Source organism: Prionailurus bengalensis, chromosome A2 (assembly GCF_016509475.1).
Source record: "Prionailurus bengalensis isolate Pbe53 chromosome A2, Fcat_Pben_1.1_paternal_pri, whole genome shotgun sequence".
In the NCBI taxonomy this organism is placed as follows: domain Eukaryota; kingdom Metazoa; phylum Chordata; class Mammalia; order Carnivora; family Felidae; genus Prionailurus; species Prionailurus bengalensis.
Genome location: NC_057348.1, coordinates 107,014,288 through 107,034,263, shown reverse-complemented (window position 1 = coordinate 107,034,263; position 19,976 = coordinate 107,014,288). Strand labels below are relative to the sequence as shown.

At 35.2% G+C, this 19,976-nt stretch overlaps 1 protein-coding gene across 7 annotated transcripts in view; it reads left to right on the top strand.

Annotated features, from left to right (window-relative positions):
* DGKB (diacylglycerol kinase beta) overlaps positions 1 to 19,976 on the top strand; it is a 715,318-nt gene that overhangs the window by 208,467 nt on the left and 486,875 nt on the right. For all 7 annotated transcript variants that reach the window (XM_043589012.1, XM_043589009.1, XM_043589010.1 and 4 more), the window contains 3 exons: positions 1,262 to 1,350; positions 1,434 to 1,550; positions 11,564 to 11,662. In XM_043589012.1, coding sequence (XP_043444947.1) covers positions 1,262 to 1,350; positions 1,434 to 1,550; positions 11,564 to 11,662 — 305 coding nt within the window. The remainder of the gene's footprint in view (positions 1 to 1,261; positions 1,351 to 1,433; positions 1,551 to 11,563; positions 11,663 to 19,976) is intronic.

Sequence of the window (19,976 nt, the reverse complement as noted above, 5' to 3'; positions counted from 1 at the left end):
AGAGGGCAGTTTCTAGTGGCCACATTTGAGAGGCTAGTTATGCTAGAACATACTTTATGTACAAAGGAAGTAATCTGTTTTTAAACTTTACTTTTTAAAGTTCACTTATTTGTTTTGAGAGAGAAAGAGAGCATGCGTGGTAGAGAGGAAGAGAGAGAGGAGACAGACTGAATCCCAAGTAGGCTCCACACTGTCAGTTTGGAGCCCGATATGGGGCTCTCAAACTCATGAACTGTGAGATCATGACCTGAGCCGAAGTCAAGAGCCTGCTGCTTAACTGACTGAGCCAACAAAGTGCCCCTAAACTTTGTTACTTTTAAGGAAAAGGATTTTCCATGGTAGACTCTACTGATGGGAGCATATGAAACAAAATGATAATTCATTGTGAGTGCTGTCAAAGAGAGAGTGAGAATTTTGCTCACAAATTTTAACTGAGCAGTGTGACAAATGTAATACTCAACATTGTTACCAATATGGAAAAGAAGAAAAAGTGTGATTTCGTCTTCAAAGTCACCAAAGGAAATAAAAATTGTGGATATTTTAAAACAGTTTTACTATATAAATATGTGAATTTAGTATTGTTCATTCCAATTCTACATAGTGGTTTGTTTTTGCCTTATTGAGAGGACTACACAGTAATTTTTTAGTTTTTATTCTCTATATTTATACATTTAGAGCTCTTTTAGAATAGGTTGTTCCTTTTGGACAAGCAGTGCCATGATGGCAAGTGAGGGATAAACTTATTCTGAAGGCCTGGCATGTATGATGAAATCTATTCTCTGGAAATGGACTAATCAGCCATTTAAGGTTTAGATAAATCAATAGAGAAAATAGCATAAACTCGTGGGCTTTTATTTCCATGCCCTCCAGCTGCTCTCATGCCTATACTTTGTAAAATATAGATCTCTTCCTTCTAGCAAATGACACCAAGCCATTTGGCAGTCATCAATTTGTCTTTAATATTTCTGTCATCTGGGAATTATTGTGAAAAATTTGAGTGAGGCCTGATTTAATTAAGCATTTCCTGCTATGCCATGACAGAGGAGTCTTGGTTTTTCACATGCATAATATTTCCTGTACTAATTGGCCTTTTGTATTCCATGGTAAAAACAGTCAACTTAGACTTTTTCTTGATGTAGCTGATTGGATTGATTAGGGGGCAGTGGATATAGAATGAAGTTCTGTTAATGTCGTTCTTTCCCTATACAATTGCACTTGGGACCAGCATTAACTCTGAATGTGTATACATGTTTCTTTTCAGTTTGCAAGTACACAGTGCATGAGCGTTGTGTGGCTAGAGCGCCGCCTTCTTGCATCAAGACGTATGTGAAGTCCAAGAAGAACACTGATGTAAGTGTGTAGCTGTACTTGCTCTCTTAGGGTGATGTTGAGGTATGCCTCCTCTTAATCACAATGTTCTTTTCTTATTCTAGGTCATGCACCATTACTGGGTTGAAGGTAACTGCCCAACCAAGTGTGATAAGTGCCACAAGACGGTTAAATGTTACCAGGGTCTGACAGGACTGCATTGTGTTTGGTGTCAGATCACAGTGAGTAACATTGGAAAACAAATCTCTAGCATTCACTCAAAATGACGACACTCTAAGAATTTTATCCTGGGTGATGATCCAGAATTTTAGACTAACTTAGCATAAAACCATGGAAGCTTCTTATCCCATGTGGCTCTCAAAGGGATAAGTATCAGAGTCAGATTTGTCCAAATAGAATCCAGAATTTTAGAACTACTGACATTCTTAGAGAATTTACCATTATGTAGATTCCAGCTATGTTCCAGGGAGCTCTGGGGGTTACCAGGAAGGTAATGAAAAGCCATGGCTAGGGGTGGGCACTGTGTGTTGGGTATAGTCTGTGTAGAACTCCGCTCTCCCTCCATCCCCAGTGCTATTTTGGAAGAAATTTGTTTTACATGTTGTAAATGTATTTTAATCACAGAATCTATGGGATTAAAAAAGGTAAAAAGATGAAAAAAACTTAATTATATAATGAAGATCCAAGACCAAGAAACATAGCAAATTGATGTTGACCACATGGCTAGGTAGACAAGCAAGTGGGTCGATATTTTAGTTCTCGATGCTTCTAAGAACTTATTTTGTGCTTCTTCACAATATGTTTTTGCCTTGTTTCTTCACTTATATCATGATTTGAGGGATACAGTTTTACATGTGGCATTTACATATAATATTTATAGATGTAAACTCTAGTCATTATAATGATACTGAGAGTTGACAAAGAAGAGGTAAATTGGTTTTTTCTGGGAACTTTTAGGATTCTACTTGGTTTGTATAATTATGAAAACCTGGTTCAAATGAATTCTGGAATAAATGATTTTAGATGATATTGATACTATTTTTGTGCTTAATTTTTGGAAATTAGTGGGGTGCCTAGGTGGCTCAGTCATTTAAGCATCCGACTCTTGATTTCTCACAGTTCGTGAAATCAAGTCCCACACTGGGCTCTCTGCTGACAGTGAAAAGACTGCTTGGGACTCTGTCTCTCTCTCCCTGTCTTTCTGCCCCTCCCCAGCTTACACTCGTGAGTGCTCTTTCTCTCTCTCAAAATAAATAAATAAATAAACATTAAAACATGATTTCTGAGAATTAGATAGAATGCCATTTTTATGGCATAGTACAAAAATATTTATGGAATCGTTTCCCCTCCCACACATAACATTTTGATTTTGTTTTTCCAGCTAATGCATGAGTGCTCTTGTTAGAGGAGAAATTGTTCTTGCTCTTGTGCAACTAAAACAGTAGAGGGCACTGTTCCAGTTAAGTACATTTTTCTGTAGTGCCCCTGATCACCATACCCCACAAACCATTTATGATTTTTCTTAAGCACACATATGCATAACACACAGGATAATGAGAAAAACAAACTGTGACTTGCATTTCAAAAATACAATTACGTACTTTTTTAAATGAACACATTTTCTTCAATCATTTTCAGCTATTACTCAGTTAAATTACATTTACATTTGAAATTTCCTCAATTATGAAAGACAGTTTTATACTTTTGAAGTGTTTGGTTATTATAATAAAATGTGTAACAATGATTTAAATTACTCATATGGATTACTTAAACATGTTAAATCCTCAGTTTTAAGAAGACCACACTATTTCGTTTTAGAAAATTTGTGCACATTATATAATAATTTTTGTTTGCTAAGCATCTATAAAATATGCAGTCTTTGGTTCAGATCTTATAGAAGCCTGTTTTGATTATTTTTCCCTTAATAGTGTATCTTTCATTAGTTATATCTTGACTTAAACTGAATTAGGGGTGCCTGGGTGGCCTAGTCGGTTGAGCGTCCAACTTCGGCTTGGGTCATCATCTCACAGCTCGTGAGTTCGAGCCCCACGTTGGGCTCTGTGCTGACAGCTCAGAGCTTGGAGCCTGCTTTGGATTCTGTGTCTCCCTCTCTCTCTTCCCCTAACCCACTTGCATTCTGTCTCTCTCTCCAAAATAAATAAACATTAAAAATTTTTTTTTAATATAGAAAAAAAAATAAAATAAACTGAATTGGGACAATATCAGAATTTATTTCTTCTTTATATTTCAAGTTATTTCCTCATTCTTCATAAATTTCAAATGTAATGTCTTAGGTTTGTTTTTCTTCTCTTTTTTAATTTATTTAAATTAATATCTTTTAAATGTGTACTCATCTTAAACATGCATTGCTAAATATAAAATATGCATTGCTAATACAAAAGCTTTTGAGCTTCCGGAATTTTCTTTATTTAGCTTATTTCTTCCTTTCATTTTTTAATCTCCATGAAGTGTCCTCTCCTTTCCATTCTATGGAAATGACTCATATCAAAGTTACCATTGGAAATAGTCTGTTATTTCTATTTCATGAATCTTGAAATTATTTTCTTGTTTTCTATCCCATTTTGTTTCCCCACCTTTCTTCCTTATGTTTTAATGTCCCTCTCATCTATGGCTCCACAAATCTGCATTGCTACCCCAACCACTTATTAGTCACACATTTACATTTGATCTGAATGTTGGCCCCAATCTTGTAAGAAATTGGGCCTTGCTTTTGTAGGAAAGAGGGTGTTCCCTCTGAAGAAACTATATACTTTTTCAGGATTTCATGTCCAAATCAATTCAGACAATAAACCCCTGACATCTTAAGTAAAGATCAGTGCATATATGAAGATTACTTTGTCACTCTGGCAGGGCACAATATAACCTATAAATGTCTTCAAATCCTTTAATTCTGGGTCACTTGGGTGTCTCAATAGGTTGAGTGTCCCACTCTTGATTTTGACTCAGGTTGTGATCCCAGGGTCATGGGATCAGACCCAGAGTCGGGCTCTGTGCTGAGCATAGAACCTGCTTGGGATTCTCTCTCTCTCTCTCTCTCTCTCTCTCTCTCTCTCTCTCTCTCTCATTTTGCCCCTCTCCCCCTGATCTCTATCTCTCTAAAATAAATAAAATGAAAAAAAAATCCTTTAGTTCTACTTAAGAAATAAAGGAGCAGTGAGGGGTTAAAGGCAGAGTAAAAAAAAAAAAAAAATGGCTGCCCTCTTACTAAGCTCTGCTAAGTCCTGAGGCTTCTGGAGAACCTCAGCCTTATTTTTCACACACCATGATCTCTAAAGGTCATTCGGGTATTTGGTTTATGAAACAAAATTCCACAATTTTTTAAAAAAGTTGTCATCTATCCAAAAGAATATGTAGCCCTCTCAAAAGTAAGTTCAGCCTTTTCTGCACTTTTGGATTTTTAATTATGAGCAATTTTAAGGACATATTTATTAATTTAATGATGCTGTACCTAGGTTAAACAGAACATATTTACCTCAGAATATTTATATATTTACTGCAATCTATAGTTTCTTCTTGAACCATTGTATAAAGACTTTAGTATAAAATTGATTTTATACCAGTTCTTAACTGGTGCTTACCTACTACTACTCATTGCCTTTAAACAGACTGAATCTACTTTCTTATGTCTATGCTTCCCAGAAAGTTCTATTAATATAGCACATAGCTAGCAGAAGTTGTGAAAGAGATGGGTTGTGGCCTCATCAGTGCTGAGTTTTAGGGAGACTTACCTGAATGGAGTCTGTGGGAAATAGATTGCAGAGAGAAACAAAGAGCATGAAACTTCATTTCACAGGTTTCCCAAATGCCATTATTTCTTTTATGTTTACTTTTAGAAATGGGTTGAGTCTTCTAAGGCCAATCAGATAGATTCTTAACATGATCGCTGTCCAACAACTAAGATAGCAGTTGTATAATCTTGGGCTAGATATATAAGAAGTTGTGGGCAGTTTCCTAATTTGTAAAATAGAGTTAATTGATATGCACCTTATAGGATTGTTGTAAGAATTAAATGAGTAAAAAAAAATCTCTGTAGGTGTGTTTAGGGCAAGACCTCACACATAATAAGTGCTCAGTAATTGACAATTATTAACATAATGAAATCTAGGCAAAATATCATAGGGTCACAAAATCCAACCCCTGGTTCACAGAGGGCACTCCATGATTATTACTCATGCCCTTTCTCTTTCACCTCTGGAAGGATCTAGTTGCCCAGACTAAATCAGACTAGTATCTGCATATTCTAAAATCATCCAGAACCATGTGGTCCTGAATCTCACTAAATCCTAGACTAAGCTGATTTATTTATATTCACAAAAAGCACCAATTCCAGCTCTCTCTTTTCTGTCAGCCATGGCATCATCATGCTTGCAGTCATTGGAAATAAAGTTAGAAATCAGTTTCTTTTATTCTTGTCTTTCACCTTTCTCTCATATAGTCAACCTATCACTGAGCCTTGACATTTTTTCCTTAAAATATCTCTCTCGGATTTGAGTTTTTGTATCCATCATTCACAGCCCAAGTGCAAACTCTTAGCACCTCTCAACTAGATTAGAGTCAGAATCTCTTGGCTTATCTCCCTAACAGAAGGTACTTTTCCTATAATGCAGGCTGCAAACCACCTCCAGAATCATCTTCTGAAAATACTAGTTTGTTATCATATGCCACCTTCAGCACCCTATAATAGTTCTGTGATAATAAATGCAGCCCTCACTTCCTTTTACCCGACCTGGTTTTCATTTCCTCAAATATCAGCCCCAAACCCAAGCACATGACGTATATGTTATTCCTTTCTACACACAGCCCCTGCTGTAGTCGTGCATAGCTGTGGGCAGTCCCTTGGGAGGGCCATGCTTCCCCCTTACCTGTTATTTTGCTTACTCTATTCCCTTGACTGTACCCACCTTGAATTCTAATTGCCCCTCAAAAACCAAATTAAGTTCCATATCTTCCTTGAAATTTCCCTTGACACTAATCATTCTCTCTCTCCTTTTTAAAAATACTTTCTATACATTGAGTCAATACCAAAATGAAAGACTAAATGCTCTCCAGTGGTTTCAGGTCTACGTACTGAAGTTGTACACACTGCCAGACTACAATGTGATTGAGCTCCTGGTCAAAAATAGACACTTCTACCTAATCACCTGAAGTACTTAACAGAGAATTGAGGTTAGAGAAGGTCCTCAATAAGTTAACCTAATCACTGATATACTCGTCTTCTTAATGTTAAATATTGAATTTTAAGTGCACATCCTAAATTCTGTTTTTTTTAGAAAGATCATCCTATAATACCTAAATCTGCATCAACTATGCAAGTAAGTTTACACAAATACTAAAGGTAAAAACTCATTTTAATACTTCCTTTTTAGTCAGCAGTTGTGGCTTCTTGAAATGATAGTTTTTGCCATATTGTAGATTGTAAACTCTTAGAAAATAGAGTTTTATCTCCTGTTGCAAACCTTACGTGAAAAAATAAAAACAGAAAACTCCTAAGTAGGAATAGTGTAAACTATCTTCTAGCATTTATGAAACTGTTTTATTACATTTTTATAATTCAATCAGTCATACTAAATATGTTCATTGATTCTCTCTTCCTTCTCTTGTTTACATTCTCTGATCCCAAGATCCCACTATTTATACGTTTTCATTTCTGTTGAGAGTTTATTTCCTTGACATTCTATTTAAAACAAGTTGTAATTTGCTCCTCATTGTAGTTAAATGTCCCTGGTCAGGTAGAGCTCCCCAGGATAGGAGGGTGATATATTTCATTTGAACTTGACTAAAGAAAGCCTATATTGTGGCTATGAATTATTTACTTTTGGTATCATGAGTGCTACTACATTATTAGAATATTAGGCCACCAGCAGTAGTGTTTAAAGGTTTCCAATACCTTTCCAACAGGAATATTTATGCTTTAGAAAAAGCTTGCATTAAAGCAGCAACCTGCACTTGCAAAATGTTAGAGATAAAAGGGTGTGTAAACCAACAGTGTTTTTGTAAATCAGGTCCCTTAGTTTTGCTTTGGAAGAATGACTTACTTCTCTTCTTTTCCTCCAAATTAAAATGAAAATATATTTCCTATTTTTCCTCCTTTGACTTCTTAAATTCCAAAGCTTTCTTTTCAATAGAGTACCCCAACTCTTTTCTCAACTCTTCCCTGTAAATACACACACACACACACACACACACACACACACACACGTGTGTACACACTCACACACACATACAAACTCTCACGTTTTCTTTTTCTTCCTAACTTGAGACAGCTTTTCCCAATAAACATAGATCTGGCTGTAAATTAGGTGCTATTGGAAATTGTCATAAACTCTAAAATTATTTCCAAATCTTTAATTCACTTCCAGGAAAAGCTGGTTTGTATTTTATGAATTTTGTAGATAAAGGTCTGATTCCCTTAACTCTAATGGGAATTTCTGTATATATAATAAAATGACCTATGCGTTACTCTTAGAAAAAATTGCAAACACAACCATAAACACACATAAAAACATTTAAAAGAAGGTAACAGTTTCCTATCTCTGGGCTCTATTGGCCATTTTATTGAAGACCTGGGATTCATCAATGCTCTAGTTTATTTGTATTCTTGATGAGGATTTTTGTATTTACACTTTTGGTGATTTGGGATCTGGGTTATCTTTAAGACAATTTTCAGTCTTCAGCAACTTATTGACACTGAAAAGAACTCAGCTGTGTCTTTTACTGATATGCTTGTCTGTAAAATGTCATGGTGACAAGTTTAAGCAAATTGTTTTTGTTGCTGATTATGCTCGCTTTTTTCATTTTTAAGATTGTATTGAAAAATAACATACATGCAGGAGAGTTTAAATGTCCTAAGGGTAGAGCTCAATGAATTTTGCACAAATGAACGCTCCATGTAACAAGAATCTGATCAAGAAATAGAACATTACCAGTAACCTAAGATTTTGTGTGAAGGGAAGGAAGGAAATTTTAAATTCTTTCATATCCTATTTTCTGGACATTTACTGTTTTTTAATAGACTTTTTATTTTTAGAGTAGTTTAAGGTTCACAGCAAAAAAATGTTCACTTTTAATCTTGATAAATAGTGCTGAGAACTATGTATTATTATTATTATTATATTTGGCTTTCACATTTTATCCCTTGTCCTCAAGTGTATCTCTGAGCAATACAGTGAATAAACTAGATCTGTTGTACAAATTTGACTTACAGCTTTTAGAATGATGAGAATGATCAGCAGTTCCAACATGGTGTCCTCAGTTTTGACACTTTTGGCTTCATACAATGTCATGGTGTCTATGGCCACCCAAATATATTTAGCAGCTGTAGGATTCCAGTCTTTAAAAAAGGTGTAAGGCATCATTGCACATTATTAGTTAATATAGACTTTTGGGGTAGGAGAATTTTCTTGCACTCTGTGTCCCTGTTTCACTGACGATCATATAGTTACCAGCTTTCTCATAGTCTCTGTTATTGGCCTATGTTCCTGCAGGATTCTACCTCACAGCTGACTCGATAAACCTCAATGATATGAGCCATGTGACAGGCAAACTGAAAAAAAAAAACCCTTACTAGCTTTATTTAGCACTTCTACTCTGAAATCTCCAACCCCAGATATGAAGAGTTATTCCCTGTACATACATTCTGTTGAGCTCATCACTGTGATTCTACTGGAGTCCTTAGTTCTTTCTTTTTGGATGAAAAACAGGTAAGAAAGAAAGAAAGAGAGAGAGAGAGAGAGAGAGAGAGAGAGAGAGAAAGAAGAAAGAAAGAAAGAAAGAAAGAAAGAAAGAAAGAAAGAAAGAAAAGGAAAAAGAAAGAAAAAACGTGTCGTTAAGTTTATGTTTGCCATCTCTTCTTACATCTGGTAACCCTCAAATAATTATACAGAAAGCTCACTTGTCCTTTACCAGATCAGTTGCAAATTGTTGGAAGCACATGGAATGCAGGTATGGAGGAGGCTGAGGCCTTCAGATAGCACATCTGTGGTCAGTGCTGGCAAGAGATTAGGAGTGCCCTGCCCCTCTGTCCTTCAGAGTCACGTGTGAGGCTTTACAAACTTCAGTCAAGAGTAAAAATTCAGTGCTTTCTCATTCTGTACACACAAGGATTTTTATTATAGATCTTATCTCTACAAAATAGAGGCTTCTGAGAGTCTGCATTCTCAGTTTTAAAGAGGTTGTGCAGGATCAAAACACAAGAGCTTTTTGCTGTGACACCCTACTAACACATGAGTGTTAAGACTCATCGTTTGTGTTTGGTTTGGGTTCAGTTTTCATAGTGATGGATATATTAGTTTCCTAAGACTGCCATAACAAAATGCCACAAAATGAGTAGCGTAAAACAACAGAAATTTATTCTCTCATAGAGGCTAGAAATTTGAAATCAAGATGTCATCAGAATAATACTCCCTGTGAAGGCTGTTTGGGAGAATGCTTTCTTGCCTCTTCCTAGCTTCTGGTGATTGCCTTCCATCCTTGGTGTTCCTCGGCTTATAACTGCATCACCAAATTTCTACCTCTCTTGCCACATGGCCTCTTCCCTCCATCGCTGTCCCTCTATGTCCAGATTTTTCTCTCCTTATGAAGTCACCAGTTATTGGATTAAGGCTACTCTTACTCCATTAAACTTCATCTGACCTTGAATACATCTACAGAGATCTCTCCAAATCAGCTCACATTCACAGGTATCAAGAATTAGGACTTCAACACATCTTTTGAGGAAACCATTGTCCATTAAGTCCACATCCAAAATTCCAGGGCCATGATTTATTACAAGGAAATTGACCAAGTCCAATAATTTAATAATATATTTCACCAGTCACTAGTTCTAATTTGAAGTAACTATGCATTTTCATTTGCCAAATTAGAATACCCATTTATTTAGTTCTATTTTACATGTAGCTTGACCTTCTTTATCTTCAACATCTCTTACTTTTTGACAAAGATCCGCAATGCTTGTTAAGAAGATTAAGCCACTTTTGGGAAGGGGTTTACATGTCACTGAGAAGCAGAGCTGCTAATGATGGATGAATGTATAAAGGGTCTTTCATTTCATATAATGTGGCCTGATGTGCAGTAATTACAGTCCAAGTAGTCTTAAGTCAGGCAAGGAGGTAGTATGACAGATATTTTAGATTCAAGGGCAACAGAAATACACCTTCAGTAGATTTCTGTCACCGACTGTAAATCAATACTCTTTAGTTGTTTATGTTTGATTGCTAATTAACTGCTTACAAAGGTAAGTTTGTTTTTGAAATTAATGTAGCCATGACTTAAATGGAGTGACTTTTGGTCCCAAACTGAAAAAGTGATGCAGCTCTGCTTTTATTTTGAACTAGGCATGTTGCTTTATTAACATGTATTATTGTTTAAAGTATTAATATTTTATGTTAAATTTTATATTTTAATAATTTTATATTAACTTTGTATGGTGCGAAAGAGGGAGAAATCCCTAGATGCCTTTAGCAAATTTGTATGATTCCAATGATAACTACCACCTCAATTTTAAAAATCACTATTTAATGCACTAGGTTATAACCTTAATTTAAACCTGTGACCAAGATGGATAAAAATATCAGTTTCGTTTCATACATGTTGAAAAGTAAATAACACATTATGTAATTATACGCTAACTTAATGTAGAGCTGATAGATACAATATAAAGATAAATTTTTATCATCATAATCATCTTCTTATATTTATATCCTGCTCCTACTGAGATGAATCTCTGGTTACATTTACATATTGAATTACAAAGTTAAAACTAATGATGGGATCAATTATGCCCCATACTGAGCTGTGCACTTTGGAATGACTTTGAGAAAACAGGAGGGTCAAAAAAAAAAAAAAGCATCCACAGCACACAGTGGTTTCAAGATTATGCTAACAGATAAGCACAGGAAGGACCGTAGTAGACAACAATTTGTGTTTGTCAAAGAAATCAGGTTTTTATTGGTGTAAAGCCTAAAGTATATTTTGAATATAAATATTTCTGAGAATTAGAAAATATATAGGCTGGGTCACAGAAGTTGCTAAATGGTTTATTTAAGGTAGATGTATAAAAGCAAATGTAATATGAATCGCTTTATGGTCATCTTAATTGTTCTTGTAATTCCTTTGATGTATTGTTAGTGTATTTGCTGTATCTCAGTTGAAATACCTGCTGTACGTTTGCTCTTGTCATGCCAGAGTTGATAGTGTCCTCTTTCTGCTTTCCTAGCTGCATAATAAATGTGCTTCTCATCTCAAACCTGAATGTGACTGCGGACCTCTGAAGGACCATATTTTACCACCCACAACAATCTGTCCAGTAGTACTGGTGAGTTTTTCCTTCTCATCATCCTGCTATAACTTGGGGTCTCTATGACTGACTGGTACACTATACCACTAAATGCTTCCAGAGCTAATTTTCCATTGATCAAGGCAGAGCTCTATAGATCTAAAAGACCTCATTACTGCGGAGTAGACACCTTTGCCCACTATATTTCCTTTTCTCTTCATGGCACAATAAACGTTTTAGTAAGGTATGCTCTAACTGAAGCTGACTAAGGCTTTATCACTTAGTCATGCTGTACTTACCAGAAATTGTATAGGCAGAACACTTCTACATTTTACATGTTTTATAGATCTAGCTTCCCAGAATAATGAAGTTATTCTTATGGGCAATTTTGCTGGGGATGCACATTATATATCTGAAACGTTGAGTTCTCTTATCTAGGTCAGAGGCTACCTAGAATGAGGACACATACGCTGAAGAAAGTTATGCACTGCCATTAGGTGTATTTTATTTTTTATTAGTGAACAATAAATTTAACTATCTGCAAAATACTTAATTAAATAAATGTGCAAGTGGAAAATGTGTTAAGTGAGGTAACCCAGAAAAAAAGCAAACCTTGATGGAGAAGCAGATATTTAAAGATAATATTCATTTTACATTTCAAAATCCAAATTGTGTCTAAAGTTTAACACTTATTTTACAAAACATACTATTTTTTTGTATATAATGCAATCTGTATTTTTTAAAAACTATGGAAATTAAGTGGCTGGAACTTCAGCTTGATATAATAAAAATACAACAACTAAAAAATGTTAGACAAATACTTTTCTAAAGGTCAATCTAGAAATTAATCAAATTACTCAATTTGCACCCACTTATGATTCATTTTGTAATTATCTGTAAAATACTGGTTGTATTTTAAATGTCTTTATTTAAAAAAAATTATTTAAAACTCCTAATTTTCTCAAACTACAATATAGAGCAAAAGAAAATACCTCCACCTTGCTGAGGATAGCAATAACCGATTCTCAATTTCCTTTCTTTGTGTGTGATTTATTAGACATCCTGTAGCAAATAAGATTAATTAAAAATAATGAATGCCATATAAATATACTTTACATTTTTAGATGAATTGGGGTGTCATTTTATTCTTTTAGAGTGTTATCTTAAAGAGAAAGGACTTGTAGAATTTTTACATGTTTTCATCCTTTTTAAAAAGTATAGTAATTTTACTGGTTTTGTTGCAGATCTCAGATTTTAATTCTGAGAAGAAATTCATTATGTCATCCTACCTTCTAGCTACCTATGTAAAACCCATTCAATTTATTGAAACTGTGGACTACTTCTTTGGTCCACTTATATCAGCCTCTGGTCACATAAAGTTAAGCATGAGATGTATTCTTTTTACCCTCTATCTTTTCTTTCTTTGAGAGAATCAAAGGTAAAGAACATGTGTTACACAAATATTCTTGTCTTTTAGCAATCTTACAAACCCTCTCATTATTTCGTTGTTTTTTTTTAGATACTCTTGATTCTGAAGATTTAATTTCAGTCATGAAATCTTCCTACAGTTTTAATCATCAGTTGTATCTCAACATTTACCATTTTCTCATTTCCTTGGTACTCTCTACTCTGAAACACGTGGGCACTATTGACCTCTTCATCCTTCATGAATGCCTACCTTTCACTGACTTCCATTATACCACATTCTCCTGGTCTTTCTTCTCCTGGTTTCCCTGGAGACTTCCTTTTTTATCTTTCCTGGCTTTCATAACTTCCTCCTGCTCCGTGTTGGTGCATCCCGTGCTCAACTGTCATATGTCACAGCTTTTCACTCTTAACATTCTTCCCAGTGGGATCTTGTTTATTTAGTTGACTTCATTACCATGTTAATTTATATACAGTTCATCCTCCATCCATAGGTTTGCATCTCAAATCTATGAGGCTGCAACTTGAAAGTCCCATGTTGTTTTACATGCCCAATATATTATTATTATTTAATGTAATAATGATAATTCATATATATTGAACATATATACCATACCAGCTACTATGCTAAACAGGTTAATTCATTAATTCAATAAGTATTTATTGACTGTCTAGTTGATGCCACATAGTATTATAGGCAGGGGGGTAAAACAGTAAAAGCTAAATTAAATCTTTGCTTTTGTGAGGTTTTCATTCCAGCAGTAAACAATGAAATGAGAAAATTATTTCCTACCTGGTTGTATGTTAAATGTAAAAGACAAAACTGAAGCAGGAAAAAAGAAGAAATGTTGGTGCTGCAGTTACGAAAGGGGTGGTCAGGAAAGAGTTCAGTAAGGGGATAGTTGAATGAAGAGTTGAAGAATGTGAGGGAGTCACCCAGGTGACTAACTGGGGATGGAATTTCACAGAGGAGTCACCAAGGAAGAATGAGGAAAGGCTTAGAGGCAGGAGAAAATGGTCATACCTGAAGAGCATCAAGATTAGTGGCTGGGCCTAAGTGAGAAAGAAGAATAGTAGAGGACAAGCTCACAAGTATCACAAAAATTTTCATGTCCTGTGGGGCAATTTAGGCCATTTTAAGATCTTTAGTTTTTATTTCAAGTGAGGTTGGAAGGAATTAGAGGATTTTTGACCAGAAATATGATTTATATTTTAAAAAGAACAATCACACTGGTGAGGGGGAAGCAGTGAACGAAAACATATGTGACACTTCTCTCTTCTCAGAGAAATAGGAAGCTGGGTCGTTGCTGAGAGCAAGGAAGGTATAAACTGTATGAGAAGTTTGTGGATTGGGAAGAAGTTACACAACAGGCACCTAGAAATGTGGGAGCTTAATGGATCAAGGAAATGCCATTTGATTGGCAGGGAACAATGAGCAGCCACTTGTTAATCATCATAGATTTAGAGTAAGACCAGTAAACTTGGATGAGTATACTTCTCTGGTCACATTCAGTCATATTTCTTTAGTTTCAATCTAGCTCCAGGAGTAGAATAGGTATAACCTAGCCTTAACAAGACTGTTTTGCTAAATACGATCCAAATAGAGAGTAACCAAGGAATTGAGACTATATGCAATGGAATGCTTATAAGGATTGGTCATGGAAGTTAAGCTGGGAGGTAAGGGAAGTAAGAACATGAAGAGTGAGGCACAGTAATGGGTGTTAGGAAGAATATCTTATGGATCATAATTGAATCAAAGATTGTTGAAGTCAAGGTTACTGGTGTGAGGTTGTGGGAGCGAGTGGGGTCACAAATGGAGATTATGAAGGGGTTGTGGTTACTGGTAATGATATGTATGAGTTTGTTTAATCCTCATAGTGACACCGTGAGGTCAATAGTATAACTTTCTCCATTTTGTATGTGAGGAAATTGGGAAACAGAGTTTAAGTAAATTTCCTATGTCACATGGCAACGAAGTAGCAAACCAGAACTGGAACCCAAGAGTGTCACTCCAGAGCTTGTGCACTGAACTCATCATTCTTACCCCTTTTCCAAATCCCGAAATAGGCCTTCTCCTATTTATCTTATCTTGGTGACTAGAACATTCATATCCCAACTTTCCTAAGACAGAAACCTTAGAATTATCATTGCTTCATCTTGAATATCAGATTGGTCATTGGGCAGCCTATTCTAATATTCTTAATCCTTTTCCTTTTCTTCAGCCCAGCCATAACGGCCTCACATGCCACTATCACAAATTGTTCTCCAGGATTGTCCTAATGACATCCTTACTGAATTGCTTCCATTCCATACATTGTTCATTCTGCTTCCAGAATCCACTTGTGAAAATGCAGTATAATATTTTAATTCCAAACTATCTAGCATGGTGAGCAAGGCTTTAACTAGATCAACTCATTCAGCCCTTCATATGCCAATTACTCACTAGAAATCAAGGATGATTTGAACTACTGTAGTTCTCTTAAGTACACCTGCTCTTTAAAGCCTTCGAAGTTTTGTGTATCTTAATAAACCAGCCTGAATCACTTTGCTTTAAAATTTCCCCCAACTTGCTAAGTGGAAATTAAAGGTTACATTCTTGTCATGGAATAGATCCTATTAAACCCATTAACTATCTAAATACTGATACTTTAAACAAATTAATGCAGTTGTTCTGCCCATAAAATTGCTTAATTTTTTCTGACTGATGGGCTTTGAGACTTTTCAGTTTTTAAGCTCTCATTTTATATCCCAGGTTAATTCCACACCACATCACCTGATGTAAAATTATAAACTTTTACTTAAAGAAAATCATTAGTCTTTTTTAATGTTTATTTACTTATTTTGAGAAAGAGAGCACAAGTGGTGGGGGGGAGCAGAGAGAAAGAGGGGGAGAAAGAGAGAGAACCGTAAGCAGGTTCCATGCTCAGTGTGGAGCCTGATGTGGGGCTTGATCCCACAACCACAAGATCATGACCTGAGCCAAAATCAAGAGTTGGGTGCTTAACCAACTGAGCCACGCAGGTGCCCCCAAAATCATTAGTTTTTCAAAAATAATATAATCTTGTTTTTGTTTTTTTTTTCAATAACAATTTCCTTCTTAAAAAATTATGAGACCCATTTTCTCATGCTAATGTCCTCAAAGAAGAACAGGTGAGGTTCAGAATCACTTATTGCAAAATGGCTGTGAATATCTTCTCTATCACATTCCAGGAAATATAAAATGAGGGACTTAAGATACCTATTTTTGTTGAGGTATTTTTTTTTTCCTTTTCCTTGACTGTATGGTTAGGAATTGGTTATTGAATGAGTGGTATAAACAATATGGAGCCCTAATTCCTGGTTGAAACATCTTAATAATATAAGTTCAAGGTCTATAGCAGCAGTTTTTTGATATTTTATAATGTCTTTTTAGGTTTTTTTTTTTTTATCTCTTAAAAAATCCTACACCAAATTTCTCAGCCCACTAATTACTCCTCAACACTTGTTACTAACTTTAAGTTAATGATTCAATTGATATGTGTTCACCTCTTTTGCAGATTAGCAAGGTAAGCATCTTTTTTTCACTGGTGGCACGTTTCTATTAGCATATACTACAAATGGCCTCCACACATAATTGGTCTTGATAGTGCCTATTGCCATAAAAATGGATTAAAACCAACTACTCTGAAATTAAAATTGAAATGTAACCAGTAACTCTATACATCAGATATAATCACTGTTTTCTGAGATTGAAATTGGTATCAGGCATATTTTGAAAGTATTATAAAAAACACATAGCTTAAAATTTATATAATTTCGAGATTTTGTCAAGATATTCTATGGCTGTGTTTGCATACTGATAATGCTTTCTTCTAAAAATTTTCCAGCAAAAATGATGACATTAGTGGGCCATTTATTGCCATATTGAAGAAAATTCAGAACTGTTTACAAAAGCAGATTTCTTGAAGGCCTTCCTTCATCCTACCTCCAAGTGATTCTATTCAGTGGAGACTCTTGATAAGCAACTTAATTTCCATAAAAAGCCATTAATTCTTCACAATTGATTGTTAAAATGAGTATTTCTCCTTTGAATAAAATCCTTTAAAAATTCATTCTTGATTCTTGCTATAGATTGCGCTCAGAAATTTCTGTTGTCCAACCTCATAGTGACAATGCAAAATAGAATTGTAATAATTGCATGTAGAACATGGCTTGATAAGCTTGAAATCTATCTTTTATGTTCTAAATTTAACCTCCAACCAAAGACAGACTTGGTCCATTTGTTTTAGTCCGTTACTGATTTGCTATAATTAAATGTGAACTCACCATTATGGCTTCAGCCTATATTGAAAGACATTTTAAAAATCATACAGAACTCCTTATTGTCACAAAAAAAGCTATATTTTTAGAGATGCCTTCATTACCTAACAGAAATCCTTCTCAGTTCTCTTTATCATGGTTTTCTTATCTTTTGGACACTGTGAGTCTTATTACTGTCATGATTTATTTTCTCTCCTTAGGATGCACTAGAGTTAAATGCATGGCCACATTTAACAATGATACACATTTTTATGTTACTTACTTCTATGTGCTAATCCATAACTTTATTGCTAGCTTATCAAATTATAATGGCCTCAGTTAGTACTTTTATTTTTTTAATTATTTTTGATAGTACATAAGTTTGTTAGATCACGGAAATCCATGAAATAGGCGAGTCCCTTTGATTCTTAGAGTAATTTTATAGAGTCAGCTATAAATGTTCTTAATTTTTTTTATAAAATTTATTTATTTTTTTAAATTTTTTTTCAACGTTTATTTATTTTTGGGACAGAGAGAGACAGAGCATGAACGGGGGAGGGGCAGAGAGAGAGGGAGACACAGAATCGGAAACAGGCTCCAGGCTCTGAGCCATCAGCCCAGAGCCTGACGCGGGGCTCGAACTCACGGACCGCGAGATCGTGACCTGGCTGAAGTCGGACGCTTAACCGACTGCGCCACCCAGGCGCCCCTATAAAATTTATTTTAAGAGAGAGAGAGTGAGAGAGCACAAGTGGGGGAGGGGAAGAGACAGAGGGAGAGAAAAAGAATTCCAGAGAAACTCTGCACTGTCAGCGCTGAGACCAACTTGGGCTTGAACTCACAAAATCTAAGATCAGGACCTGAGCCGAAATCAAGAGTCAGATGCTTAACCGACTGAGCCACTCGGGTGCCCCGAGGGAGCTATAAATTTGACCAACTTCTCTAAAACTGTGGTATAATCCATACATTCATTCCAAGTTTTATATTATTCTTTTATGATCAGGCAAATTGGGTCTCTAGGAGTATACCTGTTTTCCTAATGATTCTTCAGTTTGAGGGAGGCTGTTATTAAATTGATTCACTCTCAACAAAAGAAGACTTAAGATGTCTCATGAGGAAATCGCATTTTAAACTTTATGTTTGAACAGTGAAATGAAGCAGATCATCATAAAAATCATTTTTATTATATTTAGCTCCATGATTAAATTTAGTTTTCTGTATGCATAAAATGATTATTATATATTATTACTTAAAAGCAAGATTTTTATTTTCTTTTTGTAAGACTTTTATTTTCTAAATAAGGGGTTGATTAGTCATTTTCTGTATCTATATATCTATATATATTCTAGTAAAGCTGATAAATTAAAATATAAGAATGATATGGGATTGATTACTTTAAACATGAGTTTATATTAGAAATAAGTATCTGCCCTTTCTATACTATTTTGACTATGTCTTTATTTTAAAATCATTACTGATAATCTATGTGCATTGTTTTCATATACAATAGCTATAGTGCTTGATTCTTTTATGTCTTATCATCCATCTTTTTCTCTCTACTTCCTTCTTTCCATTGCCTTTTTAGGTTACAGAGCTAAAAATTCAGATAAGAATATTTATCTTATTTCCTACAAATTAGACTCTACTGGTCAAGGCAGAAAAGCAGATTACATATTATGGTGTGATAAATATTGACTAATAGGGGCTCTAGAGGACAGACTCTTAATTCATCAGGAGGGTAATTCAAAGAGTAAATGAAAACTTTCTTGAAGAAATGATGCCTGAATTATGAAGAATAAGTAGGGATTTAGCTATCAAATTCAAAGTGAACTCCATCTGAGTAGTCTCAGCAACAAGAGTACAGAGTGAGCTCTTGAAGCTAAGAAATGTTTATTAAGGGTTATGTGTAAAGGTGAGACTTGGAAAGACGGACAAGACAAAGTCTGAGATAGTGAAAAGTCTGGCCTGTCTCATCAAGGAGTTGGGTTTATCTAGTATATATTGGAGACCACAAGATCAGGTTTTAGAAGGAAAATTGTGGTAGCAATGTGATCACAAATAAATATAAACTGGGAGCAGAGGAGATACAATAGAGTACGGGATTATGATATGAACAATCATAAAACACCAACAAAGTAAGAAATTGAGAGCATCAGGAGAGAAAATTTTAGCAGAAAGTGGAATTAGAGGGTTTAATTTGATTTCAGAGTGGATTAGTTCCAGAGGATGGTAAAATCCAGTTTGTAACCATGGATCTGAGAGGCTCACCTGGTGCAGAAGAGAGGTTCACTAGATATCAAGAGGTCAAGTAACTCTTGGGATAGCTTATTGTATGTTGTCCTGAAAATGTCCCAGTGTAATTAAAGGGTCTTGGTGAAATGGTCTCGCTGTATAAGAGTAATGAATACGAATGGTGGGGAGAGGTATTAGATTCCATGAGTTTCAAATGATAAGAGATAGTCTACTCTGGGTCTGAAGGAATGATGATTTGAATGGAAAACCAAGAGATTTCTATAAAAACTATACAACAAAGCACTGGTTGAGAGAATGAGCAACCTCTTTACAGAAATATAGCAGGGAAAATGGCAGTGACTTGGAAAGAAAAAAAGATAATTTGTTTATTTGAAAGGTTCAGAGAGCCCAGCAAAAA